General features: G+C 41.4%; 2 protein-coding genes across 2 annotated transcripts in view; one reads left to right on the forward strand and one right to left on the reverse strand.

Moving 5' to 3' along the window:
• Positions 1 to 132: 132 nt before the first annotated feature.
• Positions 133 to 18,257, reverse strand: FBXW12 (F-box and WD repeat domain containing 12). The gene is made up of 10 exons (XM_034777538.1): positions 18,109 to 18,257; positions 14,745 to 14,782; positions 12,685 to 12,848; positions 11,292 to 11,413; positions 6,882 to 7,091; positions 5,066 to 5,230; positions 2,713 to 2,920; positions 1,582 to 1,760; positions 1,351 to 1,478; positions 133 to 626 (listed from the first exon to the last, which is right to left on the reverse strand). Exons 1-10 carry the CDS (start codon positions 18,199 to 18,201, stop codon positions 527 to 529), a joined length of 1,407 nt encoding a protein of 468 aa, XP_034633429.1. The 5' UTR covers positions 18,202 to 18,257; the 3' UTR covers positions 133 to 526.
• The window catches only part of WNT7A (Wnt family member 7A), an 86,976-nt gene continuing 83,604 nt past the window's right edge, over positions 18,193 to 21,564 (forward strand). The window contains exon 1 of the mRNA XM_034777539.1: positions 18,193 to 20,055. Coding sequence (XP_034633430.1) covers positions 19,931 to 20,055 — 125 coding nt within the window. The 5' untranslated portion in view covers positions 18,193 to 19,930. The remainder of the gene's footprint in view (positions 20,056 to 21,564) is intronic.

A 21,564-nucleotide genomic window follows, 5' to 3' on the forward strand; every position in this document is an offset into this window, starting at 1 on the left:
TCTTTTTTTTAGTGTAAGAGCACCCAACTTTTCATAATGGAAAGTGAGGTTTACTTATTGAGGTACTGCATTCTAAAGGCTGTAATATAAAGAGTGGTGGCATTACTGAAATTAGTGTGTTTTTTAAAGGAATATTTTTATTAGACTAGATAAAGTATAGCTTAGGTATGACCTCTAGTAAACATTATGGTTGATATACTGAAGTTTATATTTGAGGGGTGGTAGTAGCATTTTTATGTCTACTGTAGACTTACGTCACCCCCACAACTGATGGTTTCTGATTGAGGGGACCTAACTTCATGGTGCTCATCTGCATCTCTTCTATTAACATAAGGGTGTTCACAAAGCTTATCACTGCATATTGCTCCAAGGGAACAGCTCTTTGTTCATACTTAAGGTACTGCTAGTTCACCATAAAGCCTTTGTTTTCCCTACATAGTGCCCTATACTTAACAGAAGAAAGCTTTGCGAAGCAACACCCAAAACTGCAGCTAAAATAATGAAGGATCATTAAATATTTCTCTGTTCACAGGTTAAAGGAATATGCTCTTAAAATACTTGTTTCATCACTTTCAGCCACCACACCTACGATGCTGATGTTGTCACATGCCACATCCGTAAAGCCCCTGTTGTGGAAAAATTGTGAACAGAACATGTTAAACTGAAAACCTTTAAAAGGAGACATGACTATAACTAGCTGCCTCTTAAGTTAGGATCTTTTACAATTTAAAGTTTAAACACATCCATTAAATCCATATTTTAATCTAGCAGCCTGAAGCACCTAAGCAGAAACCACCTGTGACCTAATCTGTTAAACAGTCCAGACAGGCACCCTAAACTTTCAGAGCTTGGGGGGAGGAGTTCCTGTATGTTGCATGAGCTCTGCCTGGCATTTAAACTCCACTACACTGCAGCTTCTCAAACATAGTCTTGATGCTGTTTGTGTCTAATTAGCAAAGGCTCAACTAACTGAAAAATAAAAGGTGTGACTTTTTTTGAAGGATGGTTTACAGCAGAAATTGACTTTATAAAAAAGAATGCTATTAAAATACAAAAACCACATGCTCAGCTCACTAGAAATATTTTACATATAAAAAAGGTTGACATGGCCTTCAGCCATTTATTTTCTACAGTTGTTTGAACAGTAGGGTAATCTATTCCCAAAATGTTCACTTAAATTCCTCCCCCCACTTTGGAGGAGACAGCAGTAGTGACAATGTCACTTAAGCTTTCAATGTACTGAGTTAGCCTCATCTTTTTGTAAGTGGAAGCAAGTTAATCATAAAAACAAAGGCTTGATTTATATCACAACTTGTTAGCTTTGTCTAGTTACCAACTGAGCTGTCTTACCTTGACCATCTGTGGGTTCCCCCTAGTAAATAATAGCGACTTGTCAGTGAAGAGATTTTGTTTACTTTTTTCCATGTGTACACACGGAGTGAGAGATCCAAAGATGATGTGACAACACGAAAAGCATCCTTCCAATTTAAAGTAAAATACTGTAGTTAGAGTACAGTAAACAATGCTGTTCTCTCCCTCCCCTCCCCCCCCCCCCCCGAACTAAACAGTTGAGACACATACCACCCATATTGAAGTGATTGTATTGTGATGCTGGAAAGCTTCTACTTGAGTCCCAAAAATTGAATATAGTTCTAAGTTTGCTCCACATCCTAAAAGAATTGTTTCTGTGCCATGTCCTTTCATGATAATTTCTGTGGTCCAAGTTCCTCCTGGTAGTGTGAAACTTGCAACCTGTTGAGCTTTTATAAAGAAAATACTTCAAAGATTATATTTCAACTCTAAAATCACTTCTACCAAAATCTGCAGTAAAGAGTTTTGTTTTATATATATATATATATAAATATATATATAAATTAAATAAAAGAAACCCCTTCTCTGGTGCCCAGACAGCTCAGGGCTGCTTACTAGGAGTAAGAGATTTCAAAGGTGGTGAGATTGACCTACAACATCCCATGATGAGTCTCTCTCTCTCCCTCTTTGTGATAGTGCTACATTGTTAGTCAGGAGAAGCAGTTGACAGGAGCCCTGTTTTTACATAAGGGGCTGCAGGCTGTGTGTTCTCTGAGGGTCCCTTGACTTTTGAAATTACTTTCTGCCCACCAGGGACCATGTGTATATTTTAATTTAGCCTCTTATCCTTTTTTTCCCCCCTTGTAGTCCTTATGCAGAATGAAAATCTCCTCTCTACCCCTTAAGTAACGTCTTGAGAACAAAGGGGGGCCTGCTACTATACCCTAATGGTCAACTGGCTCTGTTGGTGCAGTGGTAGTGATTGTTTCAGGAGTTGAGTACCTCTGGCCACTTACATGTCTGTGTGCCCTAGCTGAGTTTGACTGCTGAGACAGTACATGGGGAAATCGTTAGCTTCAGTAAGGCCACAAGCTATGTTGTACAGCTTTACAGATCAATTTCAAACACCTCAAACTGCAACCAGAAGCTAGCATAGTTCCTGAAGAACAGCTGCAACAAATGCAACTGTTATTTTTTTCGAGTCTCTTATAACAATAATGGATTTTACCCACATTAAAAAAAAAAAGTCATCTTTGGGAGAGCAACTATAGAAAATTCCATCCCTAAAATAAAATATTTTGTATCCTGAACTATAATAAGACACCTGTGATTACTACAAAAAAAATAAAATAAAATTTCTCTGCTATGAAGTGTTAATAGGCAATAGATATCAAAACATACCTAGAACTTCCATTTTATATTTAGACTTTTTGAGAGCTAGATCAAACACTGTGATGTTCCTTTGAACTGACATGCGATCTCGGTGCACTACTGCTATTCTTGCTGGTGCTTTTGGTAACCAGCAGACTACAGCACAATTGTTGACAGGCAGCCAGCTAGATTCAGGTGATTCATCTGCCGGGTTAATCAAGCAATCTGTATAAAATATCTGGTGTAGAGAAAAACAAAGACAAATATACTATTCAGACTGCAGTGCCACCTCTGAAAGACCTTAGATTTCATAATTCTTGTTAAGGATTTTTTCCATTAAGAAAAGCTTTTTGCTAATTCAGATTTATTGAAGTTTATCTTTCAATGGTTTATTGAGTCATCACACTTAATGAAAAGTGAGAGGTTGATGCTTGTGAAAGCAGGGCATAGGACCTGGCATAGCTGAGCCATAGAGTTTGTCTCCACTTAGGGAGGGATCGACGCACAGTGATCAAGCCACGGGGGGTGGGGTGTCGATTTAGTGGGTCTAGTGAAGAGCTGCTAAATCAACTGCCGCTCACTCTCTTGTTGACTGGTACCCCACTGGAACAAGAAGCGTAAAGGTAAGTCGACGAGAGTTTCTCCTGTCAGCCCAGCCCATTATAGACACCGCAATAAGTTGACCTAAGAGTTATTCACATAGTCAGAGTTGCATAACTTAGGTCCATTTAGCCCAGTAGTGTAGACCTACCCATTCCTTATACAGCTCTGCTAGTATATCTGAATGTTTAATGACAGCAGTCTCTGCTATTCCAGTCCACTTTCCTTTTGTCCAACAGGCAGCTGTGCTAAAATGTGCATGTAGAAAGGGTGTATGGGGTGTTGACTAGAAGGACGCCAGCAGAGTACTGCTGAAAGTGGCACTTTTTGCACAAAGAAAGATCACCAATGACTTGTGGCTTGGTTTATTATTTTGTGAGGTGTTTCTAGTAAACTTTTCAGTGTCCATTCTAAAACAATCTAACCTGTCAAGGGCTGTTGAAAATTTGTTGTTGCTCAAGTTATCTAATTTATGGTAGAATCTCTCTTAAGCAAATATGAATCTAGGGTGAGTTCAAAGCTGGTTGGGAAACAACATTTTCTGCAAAAATGTATTTTTGGAAAAAAAATGTATCCTGAATTGGAACAAAAATGCCAAAACCTCAAATTTTCACAGAACTGAAATCCCACATTATTTTGTTTCAGAAACACTGAAAGATGGTGTTTCCAAAATGAAATGTGTTCCCTAGGATCCCTGGCTGCCCATCTGGTAGGCTGCAGTGGAGATGGGGACACTGGAAACCCTGACAGCTGCTAATGGAAGTAATGATTGTCTCACTGCTGCCCATCACTGAATAGCAGCTGTGAAATTGACCAGACTCTGGTCAAGTTAAGCATCTTGTCAGTTTCACTGCTGCTATTTAGTGGTGGGCAGCAGTGAAACTGAAAAAGAATGGTCAGTAAGTCTGCATCTGCCAGATAGACCCTGGGTCCTCTGTAGCCTACCTGGCAAACTGACTAGGAGCATTGAGTGACACGCTCCTGTCGCAGCCAGGGCTCTCAGAAGTTGGGCAACGGAGGGAAGTAACTGGCCTGGAAGATATGGGGTCCTGAATCCAGGGAAGTCCACATAGGCGAGCTAGCAGAAAACCAGGCAGGAGTCCAATGTAAATTTGTCAAAGTCTACCCCTTTCCAAAAAAACCATTCAGGTTTTGACAAATCAGCAAATTCGGATGAAAAAAGTGTCTTGTTGGAATGTAGCTGAACCTAGCCGTTAGCAAGATTTCTCATTCGGTAAAGATGAGGAGCTTGATAATAACCACTAGGTTTATCAGATGCCCAACGCTGAGAACAAGTTATTTGTTTACTCTTCCAGCAAAGTTTCTATGGTATTTTTATTTTTCTAATTTTCTAATTATTATTTTTCTAATATTAGTTATTAGCAGATATGGAAAATTAGTACATTGATGGCTCTACTTGCACCACAAAAATATAAAATGCAACATTTTAGATATTCAAATTCAGCCTGTTGCATTACAAGCAGAGTCTTCGTAACAGAGAGAGCTGCATTATAAATTAGGTGTACTGCCATTAAGACTTATGGAATAAAATACATTGGGCACTTCATTCAGGAAGGGCAAATTCTTTAAGTTAATTAGGAAAATGTTCTAACAAAGGAAGAATAAATGTTTACCTACTTTGAGGTAGAGATTGTTCTATATAAATGCTACTGAGTCCATTAGTCAGTGAGATATGCCAATAGATCAAGAGGAAGGTGAGAGACTATATTAAAACAGAGATCCTATATTTAAAGGCAGCTCCCAATTTTACGTAATACTGTACCTTTGGAGATGGAGCTGCATTCTCAGTAGATCCTGCAACTAGCCATTGCTCGTCTGGTGAACAAAGTAATAAATCAATGCTAGAGTTTTGAAATGCTGTAATACATGAAACCTGATTTAGATTAGGAACTTCTAGCGTATAGATAGCACCTCCTGCAGTGGCTGCCTACAATAAGAAAAGATGAGTAAGAAAGAAACATGGTTACAACATCCCAGCTTCTGTAAAAAAAAGAATTTATATAAATCTGAAGGTTTAGTGCTCATGACATCAAGCATTTTTGTCTCATTTGAATTTAAACTTTGAGTGGTACTATCAGCACCACGCCTGAAGGCTAAAGTGTATCTCACATCAAGATGCGCATAGCACAGAGTCTCCTACATGCATCCGAAGAAGTGGGCTGTAGTCCACGAAAGCTTATGCTCTAATAAATTTGTTAGTCTCTAAGGTGCCACAAGTACTCCTGTTCTTTTTGCGGATACAGACTAACACGGCTGCTACTCTGAAACCTGTCAAAAGAAAAGGAAACTTCCTACTGTTGACTGAGCTTTAAAAAAAAAAAAAAAAAAAAAAAACTGAGTCCATTTTTAGGGGTCATCACAGCTGCTCTCCTGCTGCTCTTACAGCAGTTGGCATACAGGATGAACACAACCCTGTGGAGGTAGAACCACCTCATTATATGTAGTGTTGTAAATCAGACCTTCTATGTATTGTGTATGAGGAGCAGCAGAAGCAAAAGGCAGTAGAGAGATATTTCCTAATGATTCAGCATCTTTGATTCCAGTCTCTGAAGTGGGAATTTAATTCTTCACCAGTCCATCATGTGCTTCTGCAGTAGCACCATGCCACTATGCTGTAGTTTTGAACTACTAGAATACACATTCAGTCTTCTTAACCCTATTCCCGGCAGTTATGACAAAAACAGGACTGTGCAGTACTCATCCCCCACTAGCAGCAATCCACAGAGAGCTGAAACAGTCACTTCCCAAACAAGCCCCACAAAGACAACTATAGTTAAAGCCTTTTTCTATTCCTAGCCAAAATAAACACAAATTCTATTGTCCTGCTCTGGCATACTTCCACACCACACATGCCTGTACTTGCTCCATTGTAATAGCAAGGCAGAAGATGTACATTACAGCCATTTGTATGAACACTTAGTATGTGGCATTTTCCTGTGTTCTGGATACTTTGTTCCAAAAACCAAAAAGATGTAGACAAACTCAAGGGAGTCCAAGGAAGAGAAACCAAAAATGATTAAAGGGCCTGGAGGAAAGATTAGAAGAACTAAATATAATGTGGGTAAGGAGCAACTTGAAGGGGATCTGATAGTCTCCAAAGGGTATAAACACAAGGAAGCATGACTGTGCTATCATCAACAGAAAAAGAATGAAGGTAGTAAAATAAATTTTAAGCTAAAAATCAGAACTCCAGGCTGTGAGAACAAAAGCCCTTGGAAGTGACACATCCACAGTCTAGTGGTTAAAGTTCCATCCCTGCAAACTTTTGAAATGAGACTGGATGAAGCACTAGAACACAGATCATCTAGTGCAGAATAATTCATTCTTTACAAACTGTTCTAGGATGAAATCCTGGCCTCAGTGAAGTTAATTGAAGTTTTGCCATTGATTCCAATGGGGCCGAGATTTCACCTGACGTCTCAATACATTTTATGCACCTTTAATTCTTATCTCCCAGTGCTTAAAATGCATCACATCAGAAGCATATTCCTCATTATTTTAAACGAGCACATACCTAGGTGTAGCTGATCTTGTTAGATATAGTGGTCATTAATTTACAGTCACCATGGTTTACTTACAGTTAGGAAGGGCTTGTCGTTCACTGAGTAGGTAACCAAACTGGACGAGGACGACGATGTGGAGAATGCAGCAAGCTCTTCCCCACTTTCTCCATGCCAGACCTTGATGGTTCCACAGGCATCTGTGCTGATTGCTAGTTTGTACTCTGGGACAGTAATAACCTTTACAAATGGCACTTCCTGGGAGGGACTTGACCATATCTGTGTACCCTGAACAAAAATATGCAGTTAGGGGCCAGCTTATGGGCATTTTAAATAGATTTAAATTGTTATCAATAATGCATCCCTTTCCCCCCATTGCTTGTTTTTGTATGTATATATCATTGAAGATATTACCTATTTCAACAACATTTTGCTTGGTATTTTCCAGTATTTGTGTTGAAATTGTTTTCCTTTAACAAGATAGCTATTATTTTCTCCTTGTTGGAACTCTCCCCCCGCACTGGATTCTAATAATGACTCAGCTTACTCCACTGTATTTCAAAAATCCTAAAGTGCAGCCAAGAAGCTCTTTCCAAAGATGAGATTTTAAATAATTGGATGTTTCCTTTGCACCACAAATCTCACTTATTCTTCCCACACCCAATGACACTGCAGACCACAGGACTGGAAAATTCCACTCCTTCACCCCCACTTGAGAGCAAGAATCTGCAATAGCTTTTAAATCTTCAATCTCCCCTATTCATCAGAAACTGGTCTGCACTGAGAATTAATAGCACATTTTAGAGCCAAATGTACGTTCAGGCAGACTACACAGCAACATTTGCTACCTTGCTATGCAAATTCATCTCAGTTTGGACTTACAATACAATACCCTTTGCTACTCAAGTCCTGGGTCTCTCCTGAGCAGGAACTGCCAATAGCATTTCAGTCTGCCAAAATGGATGGTGGTTTCTGAAGTGGTCTAATGATCACAAGAATTAAATTGAGACCAAGCACACTTCCACAAGTCATCTATTGCAAGATTTGATTCTAATGGCCCAGTTCATCCTTGGCATAATTCTGTTCAGGTCAGCTGATACAAGCAGAGTTGCACCTGCTTGCTCCCATGGGTCAAGTTCTATCCTGTTGTAACTGACACACAAGTCCTGGGCTGAACTCAACAGTGACAAAGTGTTGTAAATCAGTCAAAAAATGGGTGTGCATGTCACATGATAGATGTTATTGGTCAGTGTCCATTGATTTACCATTTAATAGGCATGCAAAATGTAGGTGTGTAATACTGCATGCCAAAGGTTTGTAGGGGGGGAATGCTACCAATACCAGCACCAGCTAACTTAAAAGTTTGCCATATTATTGCACTCATTTCCCCAACCATGTTTTCAATGGTCCGGCTCTCATAATTGATCTTGAATGCTTTATGTTTGGCCAGTTAAATGACATTGGTTCCATTTAAGCTGTATTTTCTAACTATATGTGATACTGTGCAGTCCTGGAGTATCTTAATATTACCATTTTAAATTCTGATTGCATTTAACAAGTCTAGTTTCTCTAAAAGTAATATTCCCCAATAGCTGTTTTCAGGGGCACCAACCTAACGCCCAATAGTCAGTGACTACCTTTAAAAAAAAAAAAAAAAGTAGAAATCAATAAATATGGCACTTTAATCTTATTGCAAGATTGTCAGGCTGAACATTGTGTAGCACCCACCTCCCAAGAACTCCCCAGAAAAAGCAGCAACAGCAAATACTTGACGCTCTTAGAAATTCTGATCTAAGATCTAATTCAAATTAATTAGAAGCTTAATTTGAGTGGAGCTTTGATGCATGAAAAACCTTCACTGTAATAGGACAGAATACTAGAAATATGAATTGCTTGCAAACTTTGCCAGATCTCTCTGTTCCTCTCAGATGTGGACAGAGAAGTCAGGGAAGAAGCAAAGTCTGATCTCATTAATATACCATGTTTTTTGTGCTGTGATTTGAATTACATATTGAACATTAGGGATGACAAGCCTGCATCTCTAGTCAGAGTTTAAGGCCGGAAGGAACCACTAGATCATTGTTTAATCTCCTGTATATCACAGGCCGCTACCACCCCGCACCCATACACTAAACCCCACAACCAAAATGAGACTAGACTATTCTGTGCCACAGGCAGAGAATAGGAGGTCCCAAGCTGCATCAGTGCCCGAGGCCCCCACAATTGCAGGGAAATGTCAGACTCTCCTAAAAACAAAGTGTTTTCTCCCACAACTCCTATTGGGAGGGTGTTTGAGAACCTCTTTCCTCTGATGGTTAGAAGCCTTCTAAATTTCAGCCTGAATTTGTTCATGGATAGTTTACATTCATTTGCTCTTGTGCCAACATTGTCCTTTAGCTTAAATAGCTCTTTGCCCTCCCTGGTATTTAGCCCTCTCCCACCTCCCCCAACATATTTATAGATAGCAATCTTATCCCCTCTCAGACTTTTGCTAGCCTAAATAAGCCAAGATCTTCCAGTCTCCCATCATAAAATACATCCTCTATTCCCCAATTATCCTATAGCTCTTCTCTGCACCTGTTCCAATTTGAATTAATATTTCCTGAATGTGGGTGACCACAATTGTATCCAGTATTCCAAGTGAAATGTTACTAGTACTTTGCACAATAGCATTATTGTTTCTTGGTCTGTACTGGAAATGCCTCTCCTAATACATCCAAGGATCGCATTTGCCTTTTTCACAGCCACATTAAATTGATGACTCAGTTATTCTGTGCTTGACCCATACACCCAGGTCTCTCGCCTCCTCTGTCGTTTCTAATTGATGGACTCCACATGAGTACCTGGGCTGTTAATCTTTTGTGATCAAGACTGGCACTAGAGCTAAAAAGCGCTTTAAACTAGGAGATGAGGCTGGAAGAGGCTCATGAAGTCTCCAGTGTATTGAAGCCAGGGATGGAGCAGGAAAATCAGCTAAAGGAAGATATAGTAAGGGACAAGGGAACACCACAAGCTAGAAAACTGAGTGAGGTCTGAGGGAAACAACTGAAGTGCTTGTACACAAATGCAAGGAATCTGGGCAACAGAATGGAGGAACTGGTACTACTGGTGCAGGAGGTTAAACCAGATATTACAGGGATTACAGAAACATGGTGGAAAAACACTCATTACTGGAATACAGGTGTTGAAGGTTATGTACTGTTTAAGAGAGAGAAGAAAGGTAGTGGGGTAGCATGGTACATCGACAGCTGTACACTTAAAGAAGTGATAGTACAGACAAAATCTGTTTGGGTCAAAATCACTTTGGGGAAGGGTTGTAAAAGGAGGTTCTGCTGGGATAGTATTAGGGGTCTGCTATAGACCCCAGGAGTCAGACTCTGTTATGGATAGCATTCACTTCAATGTTATTAGAGAAATACTTTTGGGAATTGTGTCATAATGGGAAACTTTAAACTTCCTTGATATAGATTACAGAATAAATACTACTATTACTGGTAGGGCCCAATTATTCCTAGATGTGATAGATGGCAGTTTTCTTCATCAAATCATCACTGAAACAAGAGGTGATGCAACTTTAGACTTAAGCTTTACTTGGTGGTGACATCACAGAAGAGCAGATCATAGGAAATAATCTTGGATTGAGTGATCACAATTTGATTCACTTTATATTAAATGAAGGAAAATCCAAACCATGTCACTGACTCTTCTTTTATTTCTGAAGGGCAGACTTTGGGAAAGTAAGACATTTAGTTAAAGGACTTGAGGACTTAAATACGAAAGAGGCTTGGAATTTCTTCAAATCAACTATACAAAAACAATCTGAAATTTGCAAAACTTGTAGGGAAAGGCTCCAGACCCACCTAGATGAATAGCCACCTCAAAAAAGGTTAATAGGAGGAAGCAGAGAGCTTATAGGGAATGGAAAAAGTGGCTGGTCAGCAAACAAAGCTATACTGTAGAAGATAGAAAAATGTAGGAATAAAGTGAGAATTGCTAAAACTCAGGCTGAATTAGCGCTTGCCAAGGAAATGAAATTAAATAAAATAATAGGAGGGTTTTTTTTATATAAATAAAAAGGAAGAATGAGGTTGGGCCATTATGCTGTGTGGGTGGGAAAGAGATTCAAGATCTAGGGATGGCCCAAAAAACTAAAACTAGTGAGTGTTCTCTTCTATACATTAAAAAATGCCACAATTTCCCTCTGCATAACTTTAGAAAGATGACACTAGGAACAAAAACTGGGTTATCTGTAGTCCCCCTTCCTTATTTACATACTAGCCATCCTATGGCATCTGTATTTTTGGAACAGTTTGAATTAAAAAGCATGGGCAATGTTTGACCTGTATTTTAACTATTGCCTTCTGATGATTTAGAGCTATTCTAGAACAACAAATCATATAAGAGGAGTAGGATACATAATTGTTTTTTAAATGATGGTATAAATATTCTTGATTGTGACACTGGACTTGTAAAGAGTGTGCATCCCACCTCTTGGACCTGCCATGCTCGAATAGTGCCATCGGTAGATGCAGTGCAAACCACAGACCTCAGCTTTCCACCACCAAACACGTGCTCATTGTCTGAGAGATAAGCCATACCAACTATTTTACCTACAATAATAAAAAACAAAAATATCAGTATGACCATCAACTGATTTCATGCTCACCAGGAACAGTAAGGCCCCTATCAGCAAAGCATTAAATAGGAGACTAATGGCATTAAGCAGAATGGGGATATAAATCTGGGGAGGTCTGGATTGCTTCCTGGCACGTTATCATTCTGCACTTTCAAACACGGCCTAGTAGTTTATTCCTAATAGAGTAACGGTAGATACAGTGTTCCATTTTTCATGGGTGTGATGACTCACACTTATTAGTGTAGCCTATGCTATTATCCAAAGCATGTTCAGTCAAAATAAAAAAAACCCTTTCATGCAAAAACAAAAAAGTGTCTGCAGGAGAGAAAATAAATCACAAATTATTCCCTTTACTGAGAAGGTGATTAAACAACATTTATTTCAGCAAATAACTCTTCAGCATAATACCTGGGTAGCAATAAAAATTGCCTTAGTTAAAGCTGTTAACCCTTTGCTTGACAATCTTACTGTCTGAATGAAAATATGATGTATTCCAAAACTTGCATTCTAGTTGGTTTTACAATATGATGCATGAACATAGACTTCATGGCTTGAGTTAGTGCAATTTACCCTTTAATTTCTTGCTATCTGAAGGGAATACAGTAAATTAGAGTCTACTTTTATTTATGTGTGGAATCCAGAGTCCAGTCTTAAATTTTTATGTGTGGGTGCTATTTAATTTGGACTTTACTGAAGGTGACATGCAACTCAGAGGATACAGGACCAGATTTTTAAAGGTATATGTGTGTCTAAAGATAAAGATAAGCACCTGAGTCCCTTTAAAAATCTGGCCATAGTTATCAGTGAAGAGAGAATTTATTTAACCAGCATGGAATAACAGATGAGATTTTTATTTAGTTTTATATCACCATCTTTGAAGAAGACATTTTCTGCAAAATGTTATGGGATGAAGCTAGTAATTTTAAAAACGTTCAAGGCCCTGTTCTGAGAATGTACACACCCCATCATACCATAAGGCCAATTTTCCAAGGTTCTTCAACTGAATCTGAAGATTTTCCTCATGGTTTTGTACCAGTAAAGCTTTCCAGCTTTTGGATTTGTGGGATTTGCATGTAAAAAAATGCATGTTCAAATTGGGAACAACAATTTTGCAGTCTGCTGAAGTCTTTATTGCTAATGTATAAAGCATATGTCTGCCTAGATCCTATGAGGGGTTGGATCCATTTGTACAAAACACCTAGTAACAACAGAAGTAACCATTCTTTTTATCATTTTCTCACATACCTTTATGCCCTCTCATGGACCGACATATATAATCAGCTGATGGCCGACCTGATGCCATTTCATGCTCAAGTTTGGAGCGGTGGAGATAGTACTGTTTCCATGTCTGCATACCTGGAGTCAGGTTGGAAATATTGCAAAAGGTCCAATGATCTAGGCATATCCTTCTATGAAACATAAAGGTGACACTATTCAGTTAAAAGTAGGGGATGGTCATTGTGCAACACTTTTCTTAACTATTCACATTTGGTGGATGTCGCTAGGTACATCCAAAGATCTGTCATGGATAAAAGCACGATTTTGTTTCTTTACTTGGGAAATTTAAGATTCAGTAGAGAAAGGGAATTCCTCCCCAGTCACAAAACAAGACACTGCAGTCACCATTGTGAAATATGAAGAGATGGAAATAAGGAAACGCCATCATGGAATGAGAGTACAAACATCGATTTGCCTGCCTCCACTATTTTGCTCACTGCAACATGCTGAAAATGTTAAAAAAAAAAAAAAAAAAAAAAAAGGCCCGGTTGCATATAATGCATTGAAGAAAGCATTCTAGAACTGTTTGAGTGAAAGTGTAACTTTCTGAAGTACAGACAGTCAGTGAGAGACTTAACAGCAATCCCCAGAGTGAGTGTGATTCAGCAGCACTTGAGTCAGTGTGTGCTTTTCCACTGACTTTTCTGGGTCTGATCTTCTGCCTAATAAGCGCAATTTCTACTCCCCATAAAGGCACTTGTGAAAAGATGCGACTCAGAACCAGTTTTTCCTCTAAGATATCACCCACCTCTACAAGGGACTGCCTGACCTTTGGAAAATTTGACTGTACAAAAACAAGGTTTGTAAGCTCAAAATATGGTCACCTAAAATTAAAATGTCCCTGTGATAGTAAACACACACCCACCAGTGCTCCCAACCAGTAGTGGTAAACTCTCCCGGAACCTGAACTGATCTGTTCTTTCCTAGTCCTGGAATTTATTCATTTTCTTTTAAATTATTTAAAAATAAATGCTAATGAAAAGTGCCAGCCTGCAGACCAAAGCCCTGTATTTGTCTGCTGAATAGATACAGCCCACTTGGTGGCAGCAGAAGCTTCCCCACTAGGCTGACCAGATGTCCTGATATTGTAGGAGACAGTCCTGATATTTGGGGCTTTTTCTTATATAGGTGCCTATTACCCCCCATCCCTGTCTCGATTTTTCACACTTGCTATCTAGTCACCCTGTTCCCCACCCTGCCCTGTCAATGTACTTCACTTAGAAGGAAAACATCTGTAAGAGTTTGAAGATAGCAGTGAGGCCATAGGCTAGACTGAGGCTGTGCTAACAAGGATGCCAATTCAGTTACAAGTTAACTGCGTTGCTCCTGGGATAACAGATTGATCTGCCTTATTCATTACTGTATTTTTAAAAGATTATCCAGAGGGGTGCCCAGAGCACTGGAGGGGTGCCCTTAATGTAGAGCCGTAACAATCTAAGTTATTAAAATAAGGTGGTATTTGTATGATGCGGCTATAGTTTCATATCAGCCAAAGAGAATGGATTCCAAACACTATGGTGGGGTGAAAAACGGTGCGCACACATATACATGCCTTACAATCAACCCTGTGAGCCCTTTATCTACCATGTTCTATGCTCTTCAACTTTATGTAGTTAAAATTCCTGGATCACAAGTATTTCCAGGTTCTCATTCTGTGGATGCCCCAAGAGAGAATGGGTTGTCTCAGTCCCCATCAGTCAGTGAGGGTTAGGACACCCAGGTTGATGTTCAGCACCTTTCAGGACTGGTCATGGAACTTGGTAGCCGTGAAGCCCCTCAAAGAGCCCACCCACAGGAACACCAATGACTACCCTCTTAAGAAAGGAGGTGCCAAAATGGGAACCAAGGGCTACTAAAAAAGGCAAAGCAAAAGTACCGGGTAAGTGGCTATAAAAGAATGCCAGTGAGGGACATTGAGCAGGGAACCCCAGAGAGTGCCCACTCTACCCCAAAAAGATCACCTTGCAGCTTGTCAACTATTACAATACCTAGCCTGGACTCCCCAAAACATTGAAAGGGGCACTCACCTCCATAGGGAAGTTGTGCCTGCGGCTTCGTTCCATGCCTATTACAAACGGAAGGGAGAAAGATGAGACATTTTAGAATGAAGGAAGCTGCGTTTCAAACTTTTCAGTGTTACTGTGACTGACAGAATAGAGAAGATAACATCAGTCAATGGAGAGGGAAGAAGACCAGGAAATCTTTCTAGGTCTGTGCTGCACCCCAATTTCTTGGAATCATCACTCTTTTTAAGTTTACATTTTGTATGAATGTTTAGCACAACACAGTAAGGGGGAATTTTCAAATCAATTAATTGGTTATAGTTTTACATTGATTTTTATAGGAATTATGCGGTTAAAATCATGAACAAAGTTTTGTAAATTTGGACATATGTGCAAGGACTGGCCTAGCAAGCTTTTTAGTTAAGTAGTTCAGGCTCGATCCCAAAATTTGAAAATAATCATTGTGACATGAAAGATCAATAAACATCTAAGCTTAGAACGCCCAACTAACTTGCTACTAGTGGAAATAACATCAAATGGAGAGTAAAAACTCATTTTTACAAGATCCATTAAGCTGAATGTATGTGATCAGATATATATAGTGTATAGTTCTTAAAGGATTGTTAACAATTCAATCAGTTTATACCACCCCCTGCACATTTAGTGTAGGATATTAAAGTCATACAGAACACAGTAATATGGAGTATACTACTGATTCAGAAATGTGCTAGATAACTATTCAAGATTGTATTTTGTTGACATTTCCGTCAGTGTTTGTGTACACACGCTTTATCTGTATGTGTGTTTACATCTCCATACTAAAAGCTATATAACTATTTAAAGACAGCCATCCTGCACCATCTAGATACTTAAGGGGCTGAGTCCAGTAGCACAGTAAAAGCAATCTAAAACAGAAAAGCAGGTTAATATTGTAACATTAAAATATTGTAATATTGTAAAATTAAAATCTGCCACCTGCAGATGAAAAGAACAGTTTGAGGAGCTATGACACAAGGACAAAAATAGAGGAACAAAGATCATAATTATGGGGCCAATCGGGCCATAACAAACACATGCCTCTGGGGAAAAACCAAACCAACTCACCCACCCTTAAGTATTCCACACCCTGGGGCCAACCAAAGCAAAGTCTTGATCTCCTGTCAACCTAAAACATGGCAACTGGATTCTTCAAAGATGTGTGAAATCTCAACATAGGTACCTGTCAGGTTCCTCCAGGAGGCCTCAAATATATAAAGGAAAGTGCCAATTTGATATATTAAGTTTAAAATGTATGCAGGATGGGTCTAATGCGATCCTGGCTGCTCATACCAGTGAGCATATACATGGCTGCACTCTGAACACACTGCAAGTGACAAATTCATTCGGAAAGAGCATTTCCCAACAGCAGGACGGACTGCACACTGCAGCTGGATTCTTGACAGCAGAGAAGCTGAAATGTCAAGCTGATGTTTTTCATTGTTTTTCTCTCCCCCTACCACCTGTTCCCTCTTGGATGGGTTTACGCAAGACGTTGTACTCAGGGTGCATGTTCTGAACTGGCTCAAATAAAATAATCTCCTGAACTTTGCTTCAGTGGTTTGCCATCAAACTACCATCTGTGTAAAAGCAGATCTAAGAAATTGTTTGCAAAATAAGCACTGCTTTATAAAAATAAGTAATGCTACTAATATTTTGCATTTTATAGAATCTTCCAGCCAGAGATCCTAAAGTGCTTTACAAATATTAATGAATTTAGCTTCACTACTCTTTGGTGACGTAGGAAAGTCTGAGTTCCATATAACAATTGGGGAACTCAGTGCACTGTTAAGCAATTTACTGAAAGTTACACAGGAGTTTTAGGCAGAGCAAGGCAAACAGCCCAAATTGTCTGGCTTCCAGTGCTGTCCTTTACCTAGTAGGTATTGCTTCCTCTCTATTCCAGTGGAAATAATCAGTCTTTTGGTTACAGTTATCACTGATAAACCCTTACTGCAAATCACATGGGATGGGCAAAGCTTTGCATCAAGTGTGAAAAAAGACAGACTAGCTTTCCCACCTGGTCCAGCTGCTTTGAGTCATTCTGGAGAATCCAAAGGGGATCCCCAAGTGGCATACAGCTGCTGTAGTGACTCTACACCCAATCCCAAACTTGATCCACGCTCTGCTCACTAGCCAGAGCATGTGACATTTTGTGTCACTAAGAACGAGTTCCTATTTCCCCCTTCAAGGTCTGCTTATCCCCACACAGGAGAAGCAGGCACGGGGCTAGGCAGGAGCCTATGTGCTTCCACCTTGCATTAATGGGATGGTTTTTGCTAGGAGAGGTTAGGTCCTGCAGCACCCTCTGTCACTGCCCTCCATTTTTTATCCTCCCCTGCCTCATTCTCTGTCCTGACCCTCCCACCCCTCTGGCCACAGCTGCCTCCCCTATGGTGGCTTGGATGCAGCACAGGGAATACGGGGAGTTTGGATGCAATAGCATGCTATACACAATTCTGCCATGGCAGCCAGGCAGAGACTAGAGAAGAGAATACCTGCAGGCTGGTGGATGTGTGATCTCTCAGAGGGGCTGGGGCTGCACCGCTGCAGCCCTGAACATGATCAGAGTGGGGTGATGATGGAGGTGAAAGAAAGGCTCAAGGGAGAGGCTCATTACCTGTGGTCGGGAAGGGAACACTTATGTGCAGTCCTGATGGTTGTCTCCAGACCTGTGTGTGCTCCTCCAGCCACCAGGTGCTGGAACTGGGGATGCAGGGGGTGCTGCAGCACCCCCCTGGCTTGAAGGGATTTCCATTATCTACAGGGTTACAGCCCCCCTGCTCCAGTCTGCTGTCAATTTCACAGCTCAGACACCTGGTGCCACCGGCCGCTCTGCGGGAGTTTCTAAACGTCAAGGCAAAATAAACCCCCTCAGGGCCACGCAGGTACAGCAGGCTCCCCCTACTGCACAGCGGGGTGTGCTCCGGAGCAGTGGCAGTGAATTCCCTTCGGGGGGGGGGGGGGGGGGACAGGCAGGAACCAGTGTTATTTCGGTGGGGCAAGGCACCCCCGGGAGTGGCGAGAAGCGCTAAGGCAGCTCTGCTGGGACACAGGGAGCTCTAGGAAATAGGCTTGCAAAGGCCCGTTCATTCCTCCAGCGCCAGGGCACGCCCAGCCTGGTGCAGTGTGTCTGGGGAAAGGGAGAAGCCCCCAGCCCAGGGGCCCGGGCTGTGCAGCGGTCCCCAAGGAGGCCCCCAGAGCTGGGCAGAGCAGACGCCACCCGTGTCCTGCCAACGGGGTGCGACCGACACGAGCCCGCATCTCCCTGCGCTACACGCGCGGCTGCGGGCGCTGGAGCAGAGCCGAGGCGCCCCCCGTGCCCCAGGGGCGGCCAGCCCCAGCTGGGTACCTGGTTCACCCGCGCGGCGCGGAGCAGATCCGGTGCCTCCAGGTAGGAGAAGACGTGGACGAGGCAGTCTAGCGTGAGCAGCTCGCCGCTCATCTCCAGCCCTCACCCCGCCGGGGTCTCGCGTCTTTCCGCTTCCGGACCAAGTTTCCTGCTTCAGCTACAGCGGCTGCTCAAAGGCGGAGCCAGCGCGCCTGGCAATCCGCGGGCTGCGCTGATTACACCGGCACAGCGCGCCTGGCCCCTGCCGGCCAGGATACTTCATTGGCACGGCCCGCTCCTTGCACAAGGGCTGCTAAAGTGTGACAAAGCGCTCCGGTAGCGGGGACAATCTGCTCAGGACAGGACTAAATACTTTGTTTGAAGCTTGTCCTCTGTGCCCGTTTGTAATCCTCTTTCTAAGCCCCCAGCCCCCTTCTCTCCTTTACTCCCTTCAACCTGTGTCAAGGCCCCATCCTCTCACCCCTACCTGTCAGGGCAGATTGGATCACCCAGTGTTGAGATGCAGCTACTTCTACAGTGGCACATGGCAGCTTGACTATCATGCAATAACATCACATCTCTACTTAGGGCAGGCAGTGAAGGTGAACGCTTGATGCGGCTGAAACGGCAGCGGGACTATCTATAGCCAGAATGCAGGTATGTGAGTTGAAATAGGACAAAGAGTTTAAAGACATCCTTCCTCGCCCTCTTACTGAAAGTGCCATGGAACAATGAATGACCATCCATGGTCATGATCTTGGTGTTGTCTCATCTAAAAGCAGCAGAGAAGGATTCTTTCTTCTAGAGGAAGGACCATGACATATGGTGGGAGCGGAGCAAGAAGAGTTGGGGTAGCTAATGGAAGGGTCTTTATGGTGGGGGAAGGTTAAAAGCCTGGGGGCAAAGTTTCTATGGGTTTAGGCTGTAATTTTGCCTTAATGCTTTTCTACAAGTTTTACTGTGATCTACAGCTAGACTGAGTGAAAGAAGAAAGTGAGCATGATGGAAACCTGGAGAAAGTTAGGTAAGTAGTTAAGTGTGAGAACCCATTACTTAGGACACACACACACACACACACAAGGTAGGGATGGGAGTATTAGTTTGATTGGGGGGGAGAGGGAAATACTTTTTGCTGTAGGATCATGTCTTTAAAACTGGTGAAATAAGTTTTAATGTGATTTTAGCTTAAATTAATTCATACCTGGACAAAGTAGGGAATAAAGGGCAGTCTGCTTTTGACAGAATAAGGACTATATTAAACGAGGACTATTAGATGTGACTAGAAGAATCCTCTATATAATATAACAAGGCCATTTACTGAAACTTCCCATAGAAGACAAAGAAAGAGAGAGACCTTATCATTTATGCATTCATTAGCTACAGAATTTTGTGGGACTTGGGTTTTTGTTTGTTTTTTAAGAAGAAAGCAGCTCAAAGAGGTCACAGGTTCAAGAAAGGGTAAAGAATTAAGATAATACAGGTCAGAAAGCAGCAGAAACAGGACTCTGGCAGAGGGAGAAAAAATCAGAAGAAGAGAAACTGTGAAAGTAAAGATGGGAGGTGAAGGAAAAGCTGCAGCCCAATGGCCCAGCAAAATTAGATTGTACTTAACTACACAGATAAATGCAAAGTGAAAAAACCTAGTCTAGGAAACACAAATTCCTCCCGAAGTCTAGTTAGCAAGAGCTGAGAACTGGTAAATCAGCCCTTTAGAGAATTACCCTTTTGGTGGAGAAGAAGACATCTCTGCACCCCAAGAGGATTATTCGGACACCTTATTGTTGTCCATGGATTCCTGCTGGTTCCAATGACCAAATCCAACCGTGGAATTGTTTGAAAATACATGAGGACCAGAACAAACCATGAAGAGAGACTGAACATACATCGAGAAGGAGAAGAGAAGCAGATAACCCTGTGTCTCCAGCCACCTGCCATACGTCTTCTGCCAGTTACGCACACCTGCAAAGGGTAAGTTTAACCAGCACAAAACAGATTCACATATGAGGACCTAGCTGGAATAAAACTTCTAAATTTAATGTCCAGCTGAGACCTCTTTGCTAAAACACAGGCTCTAAATTTGTTCTTTTAACCTCTGCAGTTTGCAGGAGAGAAAATAAACCACACAAGTTATCTCTTTTCAGCAGAAGGGTTGATAGCTGCAATAAATATTTAAATAACTTAGATTTTCATGATACATGAGTAATACAATACCTTTGCTGGTTAGTTTCGTTAACTCTGTGCTCCCTGTTATTTGAACAAAAATATATGGTTTTCTATACATAACATAGTCTGGTGGATTTTGTAATGTCATGTATGAAAAGGGTAACAAAGCTCATTGAATTTTTCTAATTTACTATATGGGTGGAGTTCAGAGTTCTCTGTCTTGGGTTATCAGATGGGAAAACTAATCACTTAAACTTTCAAAAGGCTGGTTTTCTTAAAGTCTACAGCTTGTCTGCATGGCAAGTTACTGTGCTACAAGCCAGGGTGTGAATCTACAGTGCAGCAATCTTACTGCATTGTAGCACGGTCCGCACAGGATGTGACAGCAGGGCAAGCGGTGAACTGTAGAATCACACCCTAGCTTGGAGCACAGTAACTTGACATCTAGGCAAGCCTGAAGGCTTTGTCAGTTTCCTAAGTGAGCAGAATTGCTTCCTTGTCTGAGTCACGAAGTTTCTGCTGACTCTTTATCCTATGAAGAAACATCCATTGTACACTCTACAAAACTATATTGCAGTATGTTGTATTTGCCAAGATGCAGAACTTGCCATCCAAAGATAACACGCATTACACTGCAGAAGAGAGATGGTGCAGAGTGAGTCAGAGACTGCAACAAAACCCCAGGGCTCCTGTCTTGCAATCCTGTGTCCTACCCGCTGGAAGCACTGCCTCCCCATGGGCACTTTCAAACTGGTTTTAAGCCCCGTTCAGATTGTATTTTTTCATATACTGTAAAACTTGACTCAATTTGTGCCAGAAACTTCCAGGTTTTGGGTTTTGTTTTCCATCTGTGAATTATGTTTCCTTAAAGAACCACAGCCCTCTTGAAGTACCTTAGAAATGCACCATAAGCACTAAGCCAATGTTAGACAGTAATTAATGAGGCAAATTACATGTCAGGATGTGCTGGTGATAACTGTTTTCCACTGAGGACAGAAGCAGTGAAATTTTCCAGCACAACAACAGAAGCACTATTTCCCCCACCTCCCAGCAAGACAAAAAATGAACTCCACCTCACACAAATCATAGAATCATAGAAGATTAGGGTTGGAAGAGACCTCAGGAGGTCATCTAGTCCAACCCCCTGCTCAAAGCAGGATACTCTACTGCAGACCTGCAAATATTCACCGATCTGAGAATATCCCACTAGCAACACTTGGAATGACATATGTGCTGCAGTTAGGTAGGCCAACCTGGGGAAGTCTGACCTTTAACCCACTCACTCTTTTTTTTGTTTGCATGCCCAAGAGGAAA

This window comes from Trachemys scripta, chromosome 7 (assembly GCF_013100865.1).
Source record: "Trachemys scripta elegans isolate TJP31775 chromosome 7, CAS_Tse_1.0, whole genome shotgun sequence".
NCBI classification, from domain to species: Eukaryota; Metazoa; Chordata; order Testudines; family Emydidae; genus Trachemys; species Trachemys scripta.